This window comes from Hyla sarda, chromosome 1, assembly GCF_029499605.1.
Source record: "Hyla sarda isolate aHylSar1 chromosome 1, aHylSar1.hap1, whole genome shotgun sequence".
Lineage (NCBI taxonomy): Eukaryota > Metazoa > Chordata > Amphibia > Anura > Hylidae > Hyla > Hyla sarda.
The window spans coordinates 306,111,458-306,134,635 of record NC_079189.1 but is presented as its reverse complement, the minus strand read 5'-3'; the positions used below and the strand labels follow the sequence as shown (position 1 = coordinate 306,134,635).

General features: G+C 44.4%; 1 protein-coding gene across 3 annotated transcripts in view; it reads left to right on the top strand.

Annotated features, from left to right (window-relative positions):
• The window catches only part of TM6SF2 (transmembrane 6 superfamily member 2), an 86,811-nt gene that overhangs the window by 50,480 nt on the left and 13,153 nt on the right, over positions 1–23,178 (top strand). For 2 of the 3 annotated variants that reach the window (XM_056518208.1, XM_056518209.1), the window contains 2 exons: positions 2,584–2,676; positions 7,487–7,606. In XM_056518208.1, the coding sequence (XP_056374183.1) occupies positions 2,584–2,676; positions 7,487–7,606 (213 nt within the window). Of the gene's footprint in view, positions 1–2,583; positions 2,677–7,486; positions 7,607–13,482; positions 13,599–23,178 lie in introns of all 3 variants that reach the window. The other variant, XR_008843554.1, reaches the window with a different exon arrangement.

Sequence of the window (23,178 nt, the reverse complement as noted above, 5' to 3'; positions counted from 1 at the left end):
AATGGCACTCCTTCTCTTCTGAGCATTGTAGTGCGCCAGCAGAGCACTTTACGTCCACACATGGGGTATTTCCATAATCAGAAGAAATGGGTTACAACTTTTGGGGGTCATTTTCTCCTATTGCCCCTTGTAAAAATGTAAAATTTGGGGGGAAAAATGCATTTTAGTGAAAACCTTTTTTTTTCATTTACACATCCAACTTTAACAAAAAGTTGCCAAATACATGAGAGGTGTTAAGGTGCCCTGTACCCCTTGTTACGTTCCTTGAGGGGTGTAGTTTCCAAAATAATATGCCATGTGTTTTTTTTTTTTGCTGTTCTGGCACTATAGGGGCTTCCTAAATGCGACCTGCCCCCCAAAAAACCATTTCAGCAACATTTGCTTTCCAAAAGCCAAATGTGACTCCTTCTCTTCTGAGCATTGTAGTTTGCCCGCAGAGCATTTTACGTCCTAACATGGGGTATTTCCATACTCAGAAGAGATGGGGTTACAAATTTTGGGGGGAATTGTCTCCCATTACCCTTTGTAAAAATTGTAAATTTGGGAAAAAACTGCACTTTAGTGAAAAAAAAGTATTTTTTCATTTACACATCCCACTTTAACGAAAAGTCGTCAAACACCTGTGGGGTGTTAAGGCTCACTGTACCCCTTGTTACGTGCCTTGAGGGGTGTAGTTTCCAAAATGGTATGCCATGTGAGGGGTTTTCTGCTGTTCTGGCACCATATGGGCTTCCTAAATGTGACATGCCCCCCAAAATCAAGGGATCGACCGATTATCGGTTTGACCGATATTATCAGCCAATATTCACGATTTTGGAAGTTATCGGTATAGGCAATTACCTTGCCGATAATGCGGGTACTTTAAATCAATGAACTGCGGCGGCTTTTGCGGGGCCAGAGACCACCGCCCAATTCTCTCCCCCTGCCTGTCCTGAGTCCAACCACCGCCGCGGCCCCCCCTAACCTGCCGCTGCGGCCCCCGGAGCCGGGAGCCAGAAGTAGCGTGGACCCCGGGAACAGGTAATTATAAAACTGGGGGGGGGGGGGGGGGGGAGGCAATGGGGCAGTGGCGGTGGTTGGACTCAGGACCGGCAGGGGGAGAGAAGCGGGTGGCGCCAGTGGTGGTCTCTGGCCCTGCAAAAGCCGCTGCAGTTCATTGATTTAAAGCACCTGCGAGGCCAGAAACTGTTTATCAGGGTATACCCGCACACACACATTTTACCAAGGATATTTGGGGGGGGGGGGAGGGGGGAGAAATAGCTGATAACTTATACCGGAATATCGGTATAAGTTATTGGCTATCGGCCTGAAAGTTCACAGGTTATCGATATCGGCCCTAAAAAATCAATATCGGTCGATCCCTACAAAAAATTATTTCAGAAAAACTCACTCTCCGAAATCCCATTGTCACTCCTTCTCTTCTGAGCCCTCTACTGGGCTACTGAATACTTTGAGGGGTGCAGTTTTTATAATGGGGTCATTTGTGGGGTATTTCTAATATGAAGGCTCCTCAAATCCACTTCAAAACTGAACTGGTCCCTGAAAAATCCTGATTTTGAAAATGTATTGAAAAATTTGAAAATTGATGCTGAACTTTGAAGCCCTCTGATCTCTTCCAAAAGTAAAAACTTGTCAACTTTATGATGGAAACATAAAGTAGACATATTGTATATGTGAATCAATATATAATTTATTTGGAATATCCATTTTCCTTATAAGCAGAGAGTTTCGAAGTTTAAAAAAAATGCTAAATTTAAATTTTTTTCATTACATTTTGGAATGTTTCACCAAGAAATGATGCAAGTATCGAAATTTTACCACTAACATAAAGTACAATATGTCACGAAAAAACAGTCTCTGAATCAGAATGAAGGGTAAAAGCATCCCAGAGTTATTAATGCTTAAAGTGACAGTGGTCAGATGTGCAAAAAAAAGCTCTGGTCCTTAAGGCCAAAATGGGCCTGGTCCTTAAGGGGTTAAAGCTATATATAAAAAAGGCATTATTAACTCAATGAAATGCCCAGCAGTCTAGATCTCATAAGTTATATTTTGAATAATTTCATGACAAGGCTCCATCTTGCAAAGCTGATCTGTCAACTGCTTTACAAGGAAAGTGGAAGCTTGATATAGAATATTGTTATCATTAGGGAAGTTTCTGCCTCAAAGAAAGCTTAAGGGGGGTCATCAAACTACTAACATGGATTTTTTGTTCATTCCATAACATATCTCAACATTAAATAATACCACTAATGAAATAATTTCTTTTTATACCGGGTTGTTTCATGAAGCCAGAATGTTGAGCTGGTAAACTTTATACTGAGTTATACCTGTGATCGTGTGTTTGTTATGAAGTTAAAAAACTGGTGACTCCATAACTTTTATTAGGGGTCATAGACATTCTGGTGAGGTCAGAATGGAGCACCTTGCAGCTGTCTTGCTAGTTGGTTTTTGGTCACATTGTTACAGATTTTGAATATATATTTTACCACACATTATGGAGCCATGCTATGACCATGTTTAGTTGTAGATTGTTATTATATTCAGTCCTACTGAGATAATATATTTTATTATGCTATAATATAGCTGGCACTGGACTGCCCTTCTGACTCATGCTTTACCTACATCTACCAGTATGAACCATATATAAGGGACCCTGTGGCTTATCCTAAAGTTCAGGTGAGTGTTCAGTTTATGTTACTTGCTGTAAAAATGACAGATTAAAGGGGAACCTTGCCGCTGTTGTGACTGTATGTTTAGTCTGTTGCTGCATTTTCATTAAAGCAACTTTAATTGTCTGCCCAAGTGCCTGGTAAGGAGGCATAAAGGCAAAGTCTCAGCAGCATGTAGTCATGCTCCTGCACACTTCTCTCTCTCTTCTCCCTCTCGGAGTTAGGATGTCACATGGCACATAAAGAAATTCTCACTCGAAAAGTAGAATTTAGTTTGGAACGGTTCTAACTAACACAAATAGCATGTCTAGATGTCAAGCTCGGAGGCTTACTGGCCACCATCATAAAGAACACAACATTCATACCATTATTATAGTCCTGGCTCCCCCAGACTGCGGGGCTGGAGTATTGTGGCGTCACGACCCCCGCGACCAGACATCTTAAGATGTGTTAGGGCCGGAGTAGCCCTTTAATGTATTTTTTGTTGCTGCATTGCTGCCTCATGAAATATGTCTGATGAAGACCTAAACGCTTTGGGGGGAATTTATCATTGGTTTTACCCTGGTTTTGTGGTGTACATTTGTCTCACAGTTTGTCTCAGATGCTGTTTTGAGACTTTTTATTGCAACTTTTGCTTTAGAAGGTTTTTCTAAAAGAAAATACCATGTCATGATTTCAGTTGATATCATGCAGTGGTAAGGAATTCATGATATGTGACTTTTCAGTTTGTCGCATCTTTTGTCGCAACTACGCTAAATTAGGCGCAAATCTACATCAGCCCTGACTTTGCTTACGAAACTGACTGCAAACAGCATTATTAAAAAGTCGCAGAATATGGAGCACGGGATAAAAAGTTGCACAAAAAGTCGCAGAGCAGGCACCATACAAAGTGGTGTACTGAAGTAAGAAATGTGATCAGCACCATGTAATAAATCTGGTGCAGGTACCCAGTGTCCACCACATGAATTAATGGGGTAAAAAGACGTTCACCTACACCACTCTTGACGACTACCCCCCTTTGGGTTTATATCCTAAATAATTAGCCTCTCACGTGCTCATACTCTGGTTAGTGTATCATTGATCATGAATCACCAGTGCATTCTTTCCTCCATATGGTCAGCATCTTGGTGGCCCTTATTTCCAGATAAAAGCCAATTCTGACCTGCAGTTTATACATGAAATGTAGAAATATATTTATATTGAATATTAAAAGCGTGGTCTACTGCGCCTTTTGAGTCCTGCTCAGACAAAGTATCTGTGCGGGAAATGTTCCACATGTAGCCACTATGGCCCAGATTTATCAAAAAATGTCTACGGTAGAGCTATTTTCCCACGTTTATTTGGGTGGTGGGTTTGACTAGCGTGCATCTTATTTATCAAGAAGGTGCAGCAGGATGATGAATTTTGCGCAGCTCTGCGGTGGTGGGAAAAGCTGTACCACATACACTTTTTCAAGACACTTGTGAGGGAGGGAAGTAGACACTTTCCCGGGTCCTAAATTTGGCAGGTTAGGTGTTTTTACTTACTTTCACAGAGCTGCCTGGACATTTTTACTTGCATTTTAGATGCTACAATCAAATTTGATTGCAGTGTCCAAGGGGTTAAAGCTGAGCTTGATCGGCGATTTCTGGCATTAGAGATGGGTCCTGGTGGCAGATAGCCACCAGGACCACCCAGCTATGACCCACGCTCAGCTCCTGAGCACATGTCATAGAAGGGGAGTGGGATGCTGTCATCCACAAGGGGTTAAAGGTTGAATTGTGGAAGGTAGAAATTATTCTCACGCCTACTGGTAGGTGGTGTAGCTTTGCGCCTAAAAAAGTACCTTTGCGCACAAAATAGCGACTTTTGACAAAAGTCGCAAATGATAAATAAGTGACCACTGCATGGTCAAAAAGAAAAAGTTCTACGTGTAGGCAAAAAGAGTGAAACTGTCTATATCAAAAGGTGCATAAAAGTCTCAAAATATGCGGCTTGCGCCTGAACTGCGCCTGAACATAGACAAAAAAAAAATGCTCTTAAAGCAATGATAAATCTCCCCCTATGAGTCTGGGTTCATATCAAGTATTTTGGTTAGTATTTGATTGAGCCTCATTTTGGAGAATGATTTTGTCAGAATTTTTTTTTGCCAAAACTAGGACCCTCAAAAGACATAAAAAGGTGCAAATATTTTAGTTTTAAATTTTATCTTCACTTTCACTTCACGCTTTGCCTAAAATAGCTTACCAAACTGGAGATCAAAAACTGACCAAAATACTACATTTGAAGCCAGCTTTGGCTTACCTGGAGCATGTATGCGGCAGCAAACCTTTTTGCCAATTTGTCAATGTATATCGACAACACAGGTATAAATCATGGTATAAATGGCCCCTTAGTCCTCTTTATTTAATGTATTTACAAGAAAGATGAGTGGCTCCAACACCATTGGTATAACATGCTAGTAAAAACTTTTGGGGAGATTTATCGAAACCTGTCCAGAGGAAAGTTGCCCATAGCAACCAATCAGCACGCTTCTTTCATTTTTAACAATGCTTCTGCAAAATGAAAGAAGCAATCTGATTGGTTGCTAAGGGTAACTGGGCAACTTTTCCTTTGCCCATGTTTTGATAAATCTCCCCCTTTAAATAACTAAAACCATAGTTGTGCACACAAAATGCCAGACAACATGTTTCAGGACCTTTCTTATGGCTGTGAAATTGTTTAATAAAGATGGACTGTTTTTTATAGCATCTTTCACCAATGTCTGGTGCTGGAGCCATTCATCTTTCTTCTGAATTTGACCTGGTGGTCGGGCCAGTAACCTCCATTCTCCACTGAACTATACCATCAATCTGCACTCGCTATAATGACAAAGTGAAAACAAAATGTTAGAAATCTTTGAATTTATTTAAAAGGTAACTCTAAAATGTTGCAGTGACTTAAATATTTAGACCCATTATTCAGTACTAAGTTGAATCACCTTTAGCAGCGATTATAAACTACAGTCTTCTTGGGTATGATGCCACTATTTTGGGAATTTTCTGTCATTTTTCTGTAGATCCTCTCAGATTCTCGCAGGTTAGATCAGTGCACAGCCATTTTTCCCGAGACGGAAGATTGGGTTCAAGTCAGGGCTCTATGTGGACCACTCAAGGACATTCACAGAGTTGTCTCCAAGCCACTCCTGTGTTGTCTTAACTGTGTGCTTAGGTTCATTGTCTTTTGGATGGTGAATTTTTGAAGGCCAGAGCACTCTGGATCAAGTTTTCATAAAGAAAATATCTGCTGTTTGCTCCATTCAGCTTTCCATGACTAGTCTCTCTGTGCCAGCTTCTGAAAATCACCCCCATAACATGATGTTGCCACCACCATGCTTCACTGGGATGGTTAGGCAGGTGACGCCTGGACATGACGCATAGAAATGAGGTTAGAAGCTTAAAGGGGTATTCAAGGCATAAACTTTTTTTTATAAATCAACTAGCTCCGGAAAGTTAAACAGATTTGTAAATTACTTCTATTAAAAAATCTTAATCCTTCCAATAGTTATTAGCTTCTGAAGTCTAACTGCTCAATGATGATGTCAGGGGAGCTGTGCATGATGGGAGAATATCCCTTGCATGATGGGAGAATATCCCCATAGGAGCTGGACAGCTCCCGGGACGTGAGTCATCAGAAAGCAGTTAGACAGAAAACAGCAACTCAACTTCAGAAGCTAATAACTATTGGAAGGATTAAGATTTTTTAATAGAAGTAATTTACAAATCTGTTTAACTTTCCGGAGCCAGTTGATATATAAAAAAAAGTTTTTGCCTGGAATACCCCTTTAAATGTTGTTTTCATCAGACCAGAGAATGCTATTTCTCAGTCTGAGAGTCCTCCAGGTGCATTTTTGCAAACTCCAGGTTGGCTTTTATGTGTCTTTTTTTTCTGGCCATTCTGCCATAAAGCTTACATTTGTGGATGCTGCAGTGCTGGTTGACTTTCCTAAAGTTTCTCCAGTATGCACACAGGATCTCTGGCATTCTCCCAGAGGGCCCATTGGGTTCTTGGTCACTTCTCTTACCAAGGCCCTTGATTACTTAGTTTGGTGGCATAGCCAATTCAAGGAAGAATCCTGGTTGATACAAGGTTTCATTTAGGAATTATGGAGGCCACAGAATTGCCACAGAAATGTTTGTTACCCTTCTCCAAATTGGTGTCTTCACACAATCCTGTCTCTGAGCTCTATAGGCAGTTCTTTCTACTTTATTGCTTGGTTTTTGCTCTGATATGCATTGTCAGTCATGAGATCTTATATAGACAGGGGGTGTGTCTTTCCAAATCATGTCCAATCACTTCAATTTACCACAGGAGACTCCAATGAAGGTGTAAAAACATCTCAGATGATGACGAGAAATGAGAGGGTATTGGAGCTAAATTTCAAGTGTCATGGCAAAGGGTCTGAATACTTATGTCCAAGTGAAATTTTAGTTTTTTCTTTTTATTAAATTTACAATAGTTTCTAAAATTCAGTGTTCACCTTGTGATTATGGGATATTGAGTGCTGAATGATGGGGGGAAACTAGAATTTTGTTTTTTATTTTAGCCCAAGGTCACAACATAATGTGAAAAGAGTGAAAGGGTCTAAAAATGTTTCAAATGCATTGTATAACAGATTCCACTAAGTGGCATATATCATAGCTATGTGAGGTATATTTTGGGAAAATACCTCCTATGGACACTGCACAGTGCAATGTGAAAACATCCATAATGGTCAGGAAGTTTTTTTAAATGTATTTCTCAACACACCATACAAAATTGCAATAAAGAAAAAACTTACAGCATTTTCTTCTTACCAGATGTTGGTAAACATGTTCTACCTCCTTCCATTTCTGTGTGTGTCAATCTATGCTCTGCTGTTTCCTGGCTGCACTTGGATGTTGGACTGGGCAGTTGTCTATGCTGGTGCTGTAGCTCAGGTATGTTAAGCTTTTTAGTGCATTCAAAAAATTCCCCAAACATTTTAGACATGTATTGGCCAATACTGCCATTTTAAGTGGAACTGGTCAACCAAGTTGTTTGTATGGGGACCTCCCAATGCTCCCTTGACAGCTGAAACCAATGGAGACAAAGATTAGGAATGTTAGAGAAACATTGACTAAATTTCTCTGTGTCATTGATGGACACAGGCAGCTTGAGTATAACACTAGGTAGCTGACACTATGCAAATCAGAATGTTAAAGGATTATTCTCATTTTATTAAGTTATTCCCTTAGAGTTTGACTGGGGGCTTATCAATTGCACCTCCACCAGTAAACAAATTATACCCTATCCTATGGATACAGGATTATTTGATCAAATTAGAATATTCCTTTAACTCCTATACCCTATACCTATATATCTTATACCCAAGACTATACCCCTCCTGCAGGATTTGATTCTACTCTTTTTATTATGTTACTTTATTTTTCTAGTTATTCCCTCTAGGTGGGAAATGGGGATGATGTAATCTGCTTGTTATACTCCCCATCCATATTTAAGCAGGGTGAACAGTGTTACGTCCTCTGTGCTGTTGGGAGCTTACTTAAAGAAAACACTCCTCAGCCTACCAGCTAATGGATTACACAGGTTCCTGCCTGCCCCTTAACATTGCTACCACTCACTAATGAGTGCTACACTGAAGGGGTGGCCCTGCTGATCTGACGGGAGGGCTGGAGATAAGGGAACCGATGAAGGGAGTATAACTACCTTATGTAAGTATTCGTGTTTAAAGTGGCTGCTTGCCCTGGTCCTTTCCACTTCTTTCTGCTCCACCCCTGAAAGGAGCTGGTGGCACCATTGATGATGCTACAGACTTGGCCTATCTGTACAGTACATTTAAACCCCAGTTTCACTACTGCTACCTGGCCTATCTGCTACGGCTAAAAATTTAAACCCCGGCTTCACTGCTCACTAGGCTGGAGATCATCAGCCCACAGTCTTTCCAGGTTCATGACGCGCCTCCTTTGATCTCTGAGCCTGTGATCACTTAGCATGCCTTTTGTTGCTCATCCTCCAGTCTTCCCAGCATTTTTGTTTTTATTTATACAGCCACTGTCACCTTAAGTTGCTGAGCAGAGGCCAGTTCCCCATAATGCTTTGCCATAGTTCTTCGGAATTCTCCTCCAAGCTACTCCTTTGTTTGCCTGATTCCAAAAGCAATTTAACATACAACACTATATCTGGGTAGGCCTAGCCCTTGGAGGCACCCTTCTCTATGTGTGGTGCCCTGTAGTACCTTGAGCCTTTCTGTACTTCTGCTTTATAACTGCACAACTACTTTATCCCTTTTTTTTAGTTGTAGAAAGTCTAAAGCCCCAGAACTTTAAGTCAAATTTCTCAACATGTTAACTGTTTCCTAAAGCTGCTTCTGCTTGCATTACTTTATTGGTCCCTCTTTACCTTTGAGGATAAGTTTCGACTTGTTTTTTTTTGTGGCCCAAAAAAAACAAGAAAAAAACGCCAGAAAAAAGCCACAGCATTTTCCTGTATTTGGCATTTTTTTTCTTGTGTTTTTTCTGGCGTTTTTTGCCTTTGAGTGGAAATTGCATTTTTGAGCCCTTTGACGTTTTTTTCAAAATGTGTGTGTTTTTCACTTTTTTTACATTTTTTTTAGTTAGTACCACTACTCCTAGCATGGAACACACTGTTCCATGATGGGAGTAGTAGTTCCTGTACTAATAAACAGATCACCCTGGGTGTCACTCCTGACACCCGATGCAATTGTCCATAATATAGCAGAGATGTGGAGCAGCTCTATACAGCGCTCGCATCTCTGCTCTGTACTCCGGATGGTGGCAGCCAATCGCCGCTCTCAGTGGGAAATATGAATGAGTGAGTGAGTGAGTGGCCAGCCGGAGTACAGAGCAAAAAAAAAGCATGCAGTAGTGATGGGAAAAAAATTATTTAACGGAATTTATATATTTTTAAACAAAAATTTTTATTAATTTTTAAACAGGCGTCAATTTATGTGGGCGGGCAGGGCACTAAAAAATGTAGCCGACAATAATAAAAATGTAGTGTGTGTGTGTTTTTCATTTTATTTTACTTTTTTTTTAGTTAGTAAACACACTGTTCCATGATGGGAGTAGTAGTTCCTGTACTAATAAACAGATCGCCCTGGGTGTCACTGAAAGAAGACAGGGAAGATAAGAGTGTTATCTGAAGGGGAGGATGACAAAGTGCATGGGCTGGGGATGTATAGACTGCAGGGGAATAAATCTCGGACTGGGGATGATTTCTGTGTGTGAAGGAGGTGGGGGGGAACGACTCCTGAATTACACATGCTGGGAGTTGTAGCCCCTGTTATGTGTGTGTATGCTAGTGTTTACAAACCAGTGTGCCTCCAGCTGTGGCAAAACTACAACTCCCAGCATGCCTTGACAGCTGGAGGCACACTGGTTGGGAAACACTGTCCTAGCCTATTCAGCATACACATCAAGTTACACCAGTGTTTCCAAACCAGTGTGCCTCCAGCTGTTGTAAAACTACAACTCCCACCATGACCTGACAGCCTTTGGGCATGCTGGTAGTAGTAGTTTTGAAACACCTGGAGGCACCCTGGTTGGGAAACACTGGTGTATGCCCTATAGAGTCGTGGTGAACTACAACCCCCAGGAGACTACAGAGGCAGCATGCTGGTGTTATACCACAGACTGAAGACTCCTGAATGACACATGCTTGGAGTTGTAGTCCCTTTTGTGTATGTATGCCAGTGTATCCCAACCAGGGCTGATTATATTAGTGTGCTGTGTATAAGGGGGCCGACCCGGGAAAATAGTAGGGTGGGTAAAAGGCGGAACAAACAAAAAAAAGCCGCCCCAAACCAGCAAGGCATGAGGCATGATGGGATTTGTAGTTTTCAGCACAGAAAGAAACAGTAAATAGAAGCAAAGATAGGAAAACAAAGTGGAGGATAAAAAGACAACAAAGAATGGAAATAGAGTAGCCTAAACAACAAGAATAGAAATGAAACAAAACAGGAGGGCGGAGCCTAGGCACAGACTGAGATGGAAGTTTGAGCTTGCCGCTCTCCTCCACACACGCTACCAGCGCCTTTTATTTCATCCTTTTCAGCGGAAAAATGGGCAAAATAGGTCGTGGATTCATTCTATACTGAGCCTGGAGACCCACCTGGCCCGACTAAAAATCAGGCAGACATGGACAAATTTCTCAAAAAGAAAGCCGCGGGTTCCCCGGCCAGAGCGGCCAAGATGTCGCCGACAGCGTCTCCACTACAATCATATGAAGACGCAGAGGACTCAGGGGATGACGAGGACGGAGCTGCCCCTGCTGTTGTCACACAACGCTTTCTCAAGCAATTTCTGTGTAAGACTCTGTCAGACGCCCTCAAGCCAGTAATTGCAGTCCTGGCTGAAATAAAATCAGAGGTCCACTCCATCGGCTACAGGACGGAGGCAGTATGTACCGGGGTAGCGGCGCACTCTGATGTGTTAGCAACTAGACAACACAGCCTGGTGGCCCATGTTAACAACGCGCTCTCCCTGATTGAAGACCAGGAGAATAGGAGAAATGTTCGATTTAACATTTCGATTTGTTCGAAATGTTCGATTTAAATGTTCGATTTAAAGGTCTGCCAGAATAGGAGAAATGTTCGATTTAAAGGTCTGCCAGAATCGTGGGCTGCGGGGGGTAGCCATGGAAATCTTCCAGACTCTCCTGGGCTCGGAAAGAGCTGCACAGATAACTATTGAGCACATTCACCGTGCACTGAGACCCAAACCTAAGCCATCTGAGCCACCTTGAGATGTGATCTGTGGCCTCCTCTCATATGTGGATACAGCGGCCTTTCTACAAGTGGCCAGGGAGCACAGACCTCTGCTGTACAGTGAAGTGGAGATTGCCCTATACCAGGACATTTCTCCGACCACCTTGGCCAAGCGCAGACTCCTCAAGCCGCTTCTTGAAAAGCTCCGGGACCGGAACATTAACTACGCCTGGTTGTTTCCTTTCGGGGTCTCGATTAACATGAACGGCAGTAGAATGATCGTGAGGGAGCCGGGGGACCTTCCTGCGATGTGGGCTGCCTTGGATATCCCGCCATTAGAGATCTCCACTTGGTTGCCGATCACTGACATGCCTCTACTACCACCTCTGCTGAGAACGGAAGATTGGAAGCTGCACACGAATAAGAAGGAGCATAAACAGAAGAAGACGCCGGTTAAGGGACCACCGCCGCAGAGTTGAGCAGCTCTCCCCATGTTCTGTACGGTACCCGGGCTGGGGGGATGGTGACTGTGTTCTTGTCTCTATGCGGGTTAGTGACTGTCCCCCCTTATTGTGCTCCATCGGGGTCCTTTCTGAGGCCTGTTTTATTTGTTTCTTTGGGGACCTGGGGAATTACAGGCCTTTGCTTGGATGCTCTGCAGTACCCATGTGTTGAGATGGACTCCCGGTGACAGGACAGCCCTGAGCCCTCCTCTGTATGGGTTCTCCTCTAAGTTGTCAGTTACTATGTGTTCTACAATTTCATGCTGTTTCGTTGAATGTTGCCCAGATATGCCATATGTACACCTGACCAGTAACTAGTAGGCAGTACTGTCGCTCTATGATTACCCCCATTTCCCCTTTCTTCCCACTTATACCCTGCCTCCCGTGTTACTTCCCTGCTCTCCTGACATTCCACTCTCCTTCTTTCTCCTTTCCTTTCTATCAGCTGTCCCCTTCCCATTCTCGACGCCCTTTTCTCCCTCAGTCTTTCCTTTCCCCTTTCCTCTTCCCTTTTACCCTTTTCTTTTTGCTTCTCACTCCCCTCCCACCCTTTCTTCTTACCTATCTTTCCTCCGCTCCTACCCCCCCCCCCACCCTTACTAGTAGTGTAATAGACAGTTAGTACTTACTGTTAATCCACCGTCTCATCTTCTCTGCTAGTGGCTGGTGTAGCTAGCATTGCTCCCATATAGCAAGGTGCTGGGCCCATGTGTTCACAGGCTAGGATTTAAGGTTTATTGCTGTCTACCTCTCCCCCCCCTGAATCCTCACTTCTATTCCCCAATTTTAGTGTTCAAGGGAGGACACCTAACCGAGTGAAGTATACAATACTTCACTGCTCTTCTTCTATTTCGTTCTTTGCTCTAGTCATTACTTCCTATTTCTGTATTCATTCACTTCTTCACCCTCCTTTCCCTCCTTCTTGTTAGTTGCACTTCTCTTTATCGCTCTCTTTTCCTTCCCCACCCTTCCCCGCATTTCCCTCCCGATCCACTCCTGAAGGGGTCTGTGCGAACGAGCTACCACCTCGGGTTCGACCTTGAAAGCATATATGTCAGATATTACCTTACTCTCATTTAATGTTAGGCGTTTTAATTCGCAGAATAAACGCCACCATATCTTGAAGGTGACTAGAAGGAGAGGTGCTAAGATTTTGTTACTACAGGAGACCCATTTTAAGGGGGATAGGATTCCAAAGTTAACGACTAAACACTTTGATCGTTGGTTTCATTCAAGTCATCCCACCTCAGCTTCTAAGGGCGTCACGATTGCACTACATAAGACACTCCCTTGGAAGGTGACTGACTCTCATAGTGACACGGACGGGCGGTATCTATTTCTAAAGATACAGAGCCAGGGAACTAAGTATACAATTGCAAATGTGTACGCCCCAAATCAGGGCCAGATTGTCTGGTTGCTGAACACGCTAGATACTCTTATGTTATTTGCAGAAGGGCCCATCATATTGGGAGGGTATTCAACGTCACACTTAACCCTCGTTTGGACTCAACTACGGGGAGGTCACACTTGTCAATGAAAGCAATAGCTAAGCTGGTGTCTAAACTTTCTGATTTATCCCTCCTAGATGCTTGGCGCCTACTGAAAAGGATTTCACATACTTCTCTACGGTCCATAACACATATCAGCGACTGGACCACTTCTTTATCCAGTCGTCGTTATTGACGTCCCTCACAGCTGCAGGTATCGACCCTATGACTGTCTCTGATCACTCCCCTCTTTTCATTTCTCTTTCACTCACTTCCCCTCCTGGTACTCCAGCACGGTGGAGACTTAATGAGAGTATCTTAGAGGATACCAAGGCAAAAAAGGATATTTTCTCGCACTTGAAATTATACTTTGAACTTAACGATGGCTCCGGTCCCCCCGCGCCGGTGGTTTGGGAGGCTCACAAGTCTTATATTAGGGGGATTTTCATCTCCTGGGGTGCTAAACTTAAAAAAGAGAAACAATAGTGTATAAACGCATTGCTTACGGAAATATCCAGACTAGAGAGGACACACAGGCGGCTGATGTCCAGTCCAGGCTGAGGGGTCTCAGAGAGAGGCTTCTTACTTTCCTACAGCAGAAATCCTCAAAAAAATTACCTACACTACAGGCATAAAATATATGCACATGGGAACAAGGGTGGGAAACTCATGTCAGCACTCCTGAAGAAGGCAAGGGCGAAGAGTCACATTCATGCAATGAGGCACACTAATGGGGTATTGCACACTAAATCACAGGATATGTCCAGGTCCTTTAGGGATTTTTATCACTCGCTGTATAATTTAGGGGAGGTAAGAATCTGCTGAACAGTTGCGGGATAAACGCTTGCTTACTACGAACTTCTTGTCCGCCCTTCAACTCTCTATCCTGTCACATGACATGTCCCAGGAATTGCTTTCTCCGATTACACAGGAGGAAGTGAATAGGGTCCTTAAGTCATTCCCCCCTGGTAAGAGTCCAGGCCCGGACCCGGACGGTCTCCCGGTCTCTCTACGTATCAAAAAATTCCTTCCCCATTTGATTGGCATTGAGCAGTCAGGATTTGTGCCAGTGAGAGAGGGCCGCAACAACACCTGGAAACTTCTCACATGCATACATGAAGCACACTCTAGAAACTCCCCACTAGTCCTTCTCGGCGTAGATGCCGAGAAGGCATTTGACAGTCAGTTGGTTGTTTATGGAGGCTACTCTAGCGAAATTCCACTTCCCACAGGAGTTTATATCAGCCCTCTTCTCCTTATACTCTGAACCAACAGCGTCTATACTGGTGAACAAGACTGTCTCTCCTCCTTTCTCCATTGGCAATGGAACCAGGCAGGGCGGCCCCCTATCTTCAACCCTATTTGTGCTGGTGATGGAGACCTTATTGCAGAAGGTGCGCCAGACTGCTGACATTAAGGGATTTTGCACACATGGAAGAGAAGTTAAGGTGTTAGCCTTTGCTGATGACCTGCTTTTCACACTTATTAATCCCACAGGTGACTTGCCCTGCCTGGTTCGGCTGTTTGAGGAATTTAGACTGATATCTAATTTCAAAGTTAACGTGGCCAAGTCGGAACTGTTGAACATCTCCCTCACGGATAGGTTAGTGCGAGAACTGAGGAGCATGACTGCTTTCTCCTGGAATGGTTCTGCCCTTAAGTATTTGGGGGTGTTTATCCCCAGGAATATCACAAACATTTTTACACTAAATTACAAACCACTCCTGAAGGAGATCGCAACTCTTCTCCATGAATTTGACCACCACGTTATCTCCTGGTTAGGTAGGAATAATGTTATAAAATGTTATGTTATGCCCAAGTTATCTCATGAGAATGCTACCAATAGCTCTTCCTACAAACTTTTTCCATCAGGTTAGGACTCTCTTTTCGAGATATCTCTGGCGGTCGAACAGGCCGCGGCTAGCTCACACTCTTTTAACACAGCCACGCTCCGAGGGGGGGGGGTAGGTCTCCCGGATGTCAAACAGGTGTACAAGGCGGTTCATCTGCAGAAATGGATGGACCTAGTTACCCCCTTATCCCTGCTTCACATGTGCCCACATGACACAGTGGGAGTTGCCTCTCACTCCCTATTACAGGATTTATGGCTGCCACCCAAGATTAGATATAGAGCTGATTCCAACCATCTGCTGTATCAGGATCCTATGTCTGTGTGGGCTGAGCTAGCTCCAATTCTTCTTTCCCCTCACTCTCCTTTCTCTCCTTTGCTTCCCTCCACCTTGATACCTGCGGCCGTGAACAAGGTCTCTCCTACCTTCCTATCAATGTGGGATAAGCTCCGGGATACTCCGGTGTCTCAACTGTTTAAGAATGGAGGGGTGCCAACAGCTGAAACCTTAAGCACACTTCTGCCCCAAAGAAGATACTCCTTCTTGCACGTGGCTCACTTTGTTTCATGTTGTAGAGAATTCCTGAATAGGTGTGACCCGATGAGACCTCTGACCAATTTTGAGAATCTACTTCTCCAAACGCATGTACATAACCGCAAACTGTCTAAATGTATAGCTATAATACAATCCACACATAGTTTCCCCCCCCACTTCGTGGAGTCTTGGGCAAAGGAACTGGGCCTAAACCTCTCAGGGGATGATGTGAAATTGGTACTCTGCAACTCTCATGGGCCCTCCAGGTGTGTGAGATTGCAGGAGACAAACTATAAGGTGGTGTCTCGTTGGTATAAGACTCCGGAATTCCTATTTAACCATAAACTATCTGACTCTAACCTGTGCTGGCGGTGCCACACACAGATAGGGACTCATGCACATATCTGGTGTACCTGCCTGAAAATAGATAATTATTGGAAAGAGATCTCCAAATCTATAAATTCTATTCTAAAAACTAGGACTCCACTATCCCCAGAGATGGCACTCCTGAATCTACCCTCCTTAGATCACACCCCTGGTAAGCACATCTGATTCCATACTTTCTGCTGGCTGCTAAATCGCTAATTCCCATCCGTTGGCTTAATGCGGAGCCGCCCTCTTTGAGGGAATGGATTGACAAGGTCCACCAGATATGCAGATTTTGAAGAAATGTGTCACAGAGCGTCAAGGACGCATGCTAAGTTCCAGACTCTATGGAAACCTTCCTGAAGGCAAAGGATATGAATCCTCTGTTTATGAAAAGAATAGAGCATTGGAGCCCTCTTCTCTGGGGTGTTAGAGACTTTCAGAATAAGGGTTGCGAGATTGATATCAGCCACCATCATCAAGTAAAGGGAATGGGCAGTACTAACTGCTGTCTGGACATCGTGGGGTAGCGCGCGATCCGCCAGCCAGGTAAGAAGAAAATACAGAGGTCCTGTAAAGAAAACTGGCAGAGAGAAGAGGGGTAAGTAAAGACATGAAAAGCATCAATCCTAAGAGAATAGCTACAGGGGAACTAAGAGAGGAGGCCATAAGGGCCAATAATGGCGTTGGCACCAGTCCAACAACTTTTCTAGTGGGGGTAATATGGAAGGGGCACCAGTAGGCAAAAAGCACAGCAAAAAGTGCAATAAACATAACGTGGTTAGGTAACTTGGGCCTAGTCAGAATATGGCCACAAAGTAATGGCCATAATGTAAATATATATACGGTCCGAGGACCGATGAATAAGAGCTACAGGAGGTAACTGAGAAATAAACTAGGGAGTAACTAGCAGACATAAGTTCAATGGTAATGGTAACATATCACTGCAACAGCACACTGAGTGTGGGTTGAGTAGAAAGCATGGGAACGCCAGCAAAGTCTCAGGTTTTCTGTTTCTGTTGCTGAGGTAGATGAGTCGACAACGCCATCTCTGAGTGGGGTCCAGATGAACCAGCACGAATCTGCGATGAGTGTGGTGGGAGATAAGGGTTTGCAAGATGCTGGTCCCAATCTGGTAGAGATCGGAAGAAGTTTAAAAGTCATCAGGAATTCTAGCAGATCTCTTGGGAGTTGGAGGGTGGCCACTGTTGATCCATACCGAACTGTGAGGGAAAAAGGGTAACCCCAGCAGTAGTTGATGTGGGCATTTTGTAGTAGCTGAAGTAGAGGCTTCAGGGCAGCACATAGCCTCAAAGTAAGGAGCGATAGGTCCGGATACAATTGAATGTTTGCTCCAATAGTGGTAATAGACATTTGTAAGTCCCTCATTTGGGCCATTACTTGGACTCAGAAAGATTCCAGGTCAGTAACTTTCTGTTGCCGGTGACCGACATCATTAAGCACAGAGCATAAATCCTGCTTCCATGCATTTTTGAGGTTGGAGGCCAGAGACAGCATGTCTGTTTTAGTCGGCAGAAGTGTGAGCAAGGCTTGGAGCTCAGGATGGTCTTTCAATGCGTGAAGAGCAGCTTCAGGCGAGGGTAAAGGAGAGGCTGACAGCAGCGGGGCAGGGGGGAGCAGCGGGGGTGTTTCCCCTGCTGTTTATTCTTGTGTCTGCCTCCCATGAAGGTGATTTCAGCCCTAAAGTCCATGGCCCAAGCAGGAGCTCCTGCACTGCACTTCAATTTGCTTTGCTTTTATTTATGCATCAAGTAAACAAATACAAACTACAGGGTGGGCCATTGATATGGATATACCTTAATAGAATGGGAATGGTTGGTGATATTAACTTCCTGTTTGTGGCACATTAGTATATGTGAGGGGGGAAACTTTTCAAGATGGGTGTTGACCATGGTGGCCATTTTGAAGTTGGCCATTTTGAATCGAACTTGAGTTTTTTCAATAGGAAGAGGGTCATGTGACACATCAAACTTATTTAGAATTTCACAAGAAAAACAATGATGTGCTTGGTTTTAACGTAACTTTATTCTTTCATGAGTTACTTACAAGTTTCTGACCACTTATAAAATGTGTTCAATGTGCTGCCCATTGTGTTGGATTGTCAATGCAACCCTCTTCTCCCACTCTTCACACACTGATAGCAACACCGCAGGAGAAATCCTAGCACAGGCTTCCAGTATTCGTAGTTTCAGGTGCTGCACATCTCTTATCTTCACAGCATAGACAGTTGCCTTCAGATGACCCCAAAGATAAAAGTCTAAGGGTGTCAGATTGGGAGACCTTGGGGGCCATTCAATTGGCCCACAACGACCAATCCACTTTCCAGGAAACTGTTCATCTAGGAATGCTCGGACCTGACACCCCTAATGTGGTGGTGCACCATCTTGCTGGAAAAAACTCAGGGAACGGGCCAGGTCCGAGCATTCCTAGATGAACAGTTTCCTGGAAAGTGGATTGGTCGTCGTAGACCAGTTGAATGGCCCCCAAGGTCTCCCGATCTTACCTCCTTAGACTTTTATCTTTGGGGTCATCTGAAGGCAATTGTCTATGCTGTGAAGATACGAGATGTGCAGCACCTGAAACTACGAATACTGGAAGCCTGTGCTAGCATTTCTCCTTCGGTGTTGCTATCAGTGTGTGAAGAGTGGGAGAAGAGGGTTGCATTGACAATCCAACACAATGGGCAGCACATTGAACACATTTTATAAGTGGTCAGAAACTTGTAAATAACTCATGAGAGAATAAAGTTACTTTAAAACCAAGCACATCGTTGTTTTTCTTGTGAAATTCCCAATAAGTTTGATGTCACATGATCCTCTTCCTATTGAAAAAACAAAAGTTGGATTCAAAATGTCCGCCTTCAAAATGGCCGCCATGGTCACCACCCATCTTGAAAAGTTTCCCCCCCTCACATATACTAATGTGCCACAAACAGGAAGTTAATATCACCAACCATTCCCATTTTATTAAGGTGTATCTTTATAAATGGCCCACCCTGTAGTTTTGGCTACCTCTTTTTTTTCAGCGGCATAAACATATGTGCTACATTAAAGGGGTATTCCGGGCAAAAACATCTTATCCCATATCGAAAGGATAGGAGATAAGATGTCTGATCGTGGGGGGCCCGCCACTGGGACCCCCCACGCGATCTCCCTGCAGCAGCCCGCATTCTATGCGTAGCTGCATCTGCAATTTCGGAAATCGCGGGCTTCCGAGACGGGGACGTGACGTCACGCCACACCCCTCCATTCATTTCCATGGGAGGGGGAGTAACTGCCGCAACGCTCCCTCCCATATACATGAATGGAGGGGCGTGGCGTAACGTGACGTCCCTGTCTCGGAAGCCCGGCGGTTTCCGAAACTGCAGCCGCAGCTATGCATAGAATGGGGGCTGCTGCAGGGAGATCGCGGGGGGTCCCAGCGGTGGGCCCCCCGCGTTCAGACATCTTATCCCCTATCCTTTCGATAGGGGATAAGATGTTTTTGCCTGGAATACCCCTTTAATTTCATGTATAGACATACACCACTAATTGACTATCTTATTCTTGCTGATCTCCCAGCAGTCAAATATATATATATATATATATATATATATATATATATATATATATATATATATATACATATATAAACACGTGTAGCTTCGCTGCATCAGTACCATCATGTCACGGAGATCAACGTTGCTGAATTTAAAAAACAAATACATGAACTGCAATAAACAAGTATCCAATAGTAGATTGGTATCCATTAAAGGGGTACTCCGGTGGAAAACTTTTTTTTTTATTAACTGGTGCCAGAAAGTTAAACAGATTTGTAAATTACTTCTATTAAAATTTTTCCAGAGCAGCATATGTTTGCTATGGGGATTTTCTCCTACTCTGGACAGTTCCTAAAATGGACAGAGATGTCAGCAGAGAGCACTGTGCTCATGATGTCAGCAGACAGCTCTGTGTTTCAAACGGAAAATAATTTCCACTGTAGTATTCAGCAGCTAATAAGTACTGGAAGGATTAAGATTTTTTAATAGAAGTAATTTACAAATGTGTTTAACTTTCTGGCACCAGTTGATTAAAAAAAATAAAAGTTTTTCACTAGAGTACCCCTTTAACCCCTTAACCCCTTAAGGACTCAGGGTTTTTCCGTTTTTGCACTTTCGTTTTTTCCTCCTTACCTTTTAAAAATCATAACCCTTTTAATTTTCCACCTAAAAATCCATATTATGGCTTATTTTTTGCGTCGCCAATTCTACTTTGCAGTGACATTAGTCATTTTACCCAAAAATGCACGGCGAAACGGAAAAAAAAATCATTGTGCGACAAAATCGAAAAAAATACGCCATTTTGTAACTTTTGGGGGCTTTCGTTTCTACGCAGTGCATATTTCGGTAAAAATTACACCTTATCATTATTCTGTAGGTCCATACGGTTAAAATGATACCCTACTTATATAGGTTTGATTTTGTCGCACTTCTGGAAAAAATCATAACTACATGCAGGAAAATTTATACGTTTAAAAATGTCATCTTCTGACCCCTATAACTTTTTTATTTTTCCACGTATGGGGTGGTATGAGGACTCATTTTTTGCGCCGTGATCTGAAGTTTTTATCGGTATGATTTTTGTTTTGATCGGACTTTTTGATCACTTTTTATTCATTTTTTAATGATATAAAAAGTGACCAAAATACGCTTTTTTGGACTTTGGATTTTTTTTGCGCGTACGCCATTGACCGTACGGCTTAATTAATGATATATTTTTATAGTTCGGACATTTACGCACGCGGCGATACCACATATGTTTATTTTTAATTTTTTTTACACTGTTTTATTTTTTTTATGGGAAAAGGGGGGTGATTCAAACTTTTATTAGGGAAGGGGTTAAATGACCTTTATTAACACTTTTTTTCTACATTTTTTTTGCAGTGTTATAGGTCCCATAGGGACCTATAACACTGCACACACTGATCTCTAATGCTGATCACTGGCGTGCATTAACACGCCTGTGATCAGCATTATCGGCGCTTGACTGCTCCTGCCTGGATCTCAGGCACGGAGCAGTCATTCGTCGATCGGACACCGGGGAGGCAGGTAAGAGCCCTCCCGGTGTCCGATCAGCTGTTCGGGACGCCGCGATTTCACCGCGGCGGTCCCGAACAGCCCGACTGAGCAGCCGGGTCACTTTCACTTTCACTTTAGAAGCGGCGGTCAGCTTTGACCGCCGCTTCTAAAGGGTTAATACCGCACATCGCCGCGATCGGCGATGTGTGATATTAGCCGCGGGTCCCGGCCGTTGATTAGCGCCGGGACCGACGCGATATGATGCGGGATCGCGGCGCGATCCCGCTTCATATCGCGGGAGCCGGCGCAGGACGTAAATATACGTCCTGCGTCGTTAAGGGGTTAAGGACATAGGGCGTATCCATACGCCCCCGTTTCAAAGTCCTTAAGGACCGAGGGCGTATGGATACGCCCTGAGCATTTCCGGCCCCCATCGCTAGCCGGAGGGGAGCCGGGGCCGGATGCCTGCTGAAATCGTTCAGCAGGCATCCCGGCATATCGCCCAGGGGGTCATTATGTCCCCCCATGTCGGCGATTGCCGCAGATGGCTGGACAATTCAGTCCAGCGATCTGCTTCGGATTCCGGGTCAATCGGGTCTTCAGTGACCCGATGACCCAGAATTACTGGCTGATCGGGGCCGTCAGAGACGGCCCCGAACAGCCAGAGCCTGCAGGGGTGAGGTGGCACTGGTGCCACCTCACGATCGCCCTGATTCGTCGGCCGGATTACCGGCCGACCAATCAGGGCGCCTGCTGCGGGTGTCACTCCCGCTACCCGCTCCGCCCCTCTTCCGGAGGATGTGAGCGGGTGCGGGCAGAAGACCCCGGGTGCTGGGGACCCCGATCCCCGGTGTCCCTGTTGGGATCGGGGCCCCAGGAGCGGCGGCGGCGGTGAGGGACTGACCTGTGCGGCGGCATCGTGAAGCAGCAGCAGGGGGTGAGTGACAGCCTCCTGCTGTTGCTTAGCAACAGCTCCCAGCATGCAACAAGGGCATGCTGGGAGCTGTAGTTATGCAACAGCAGGAGGCAGACCACCACAACTCCCAGCATGCCCTTATGGGCATGCTGGGTCTTGTAGTTTTGCAACAGCTGGAGGCACATTCTTTCTATGGAAAAGTGTACCTTCAGCTGTTGTATAACTACAACTCCCAGCTTGCACAATCAGCTAAAGTGCATGCTGGGAGTTGTAGTGGTGCATCTGGTGGTTGCATAACTACAACTCCCAGCATGCCCGTTGGCTGTCGGTGACTGCTGAGAGTTGTAGTTTTGCAACAGTTGAAGGCACACTGAGTTAAGTAGCAAACCAGTGTGTCTCCAGCTGTTGCATAACTACAATCCCCAGCATCCCCAGCCAATGTAGTATGCCTCCGGCTGTTGCATAACTACAAGACCCAGCATGCCCTTCCGCTGTCCGTACATACTGGGGGTTGTAGCTTTTGCAACAGCTGAAGGCACACTGGTTGCAAAACACTGAGTTTGTTACCAAACTCGGTGTTTCACAACCTGTGTGTCTCCAGCTGTTGCAAAACTACAACTCCCAGCATGCACTGATAGACCGTACATGCTGGGAGTTGTAGTTTTGCAACAGCTGGATGTTCCCCCCCCCCCCCCCCCCCCCCCAATGTGAACGTACAGGGTACACTCACATGGGCGGAGGATTACAGTAAGTATCCGGCTGCAAGTTTGAGCTGCGGCAAATTTTCTGCTGCAGCTCAAGCTGCCAGCGAGAAACTACTGTGAACCCCCCTGCCCGTGCGACTGTACCCTAAAAACACTACACTAACACAAAATAAAAAGTAAAAAACACTACATATACACATACCCCTACACAGCCCCCCTCCCCAATAAAAATGAAAAACGTCTGTACGCCACTGTTTCCAAAACGGAGCCTCCAGCTGTTGCAAAACAACTACTCCCAGTATTGCCAGATAGCCACTGACTGTCTAGGCATGCTGGGAGTTTTACAA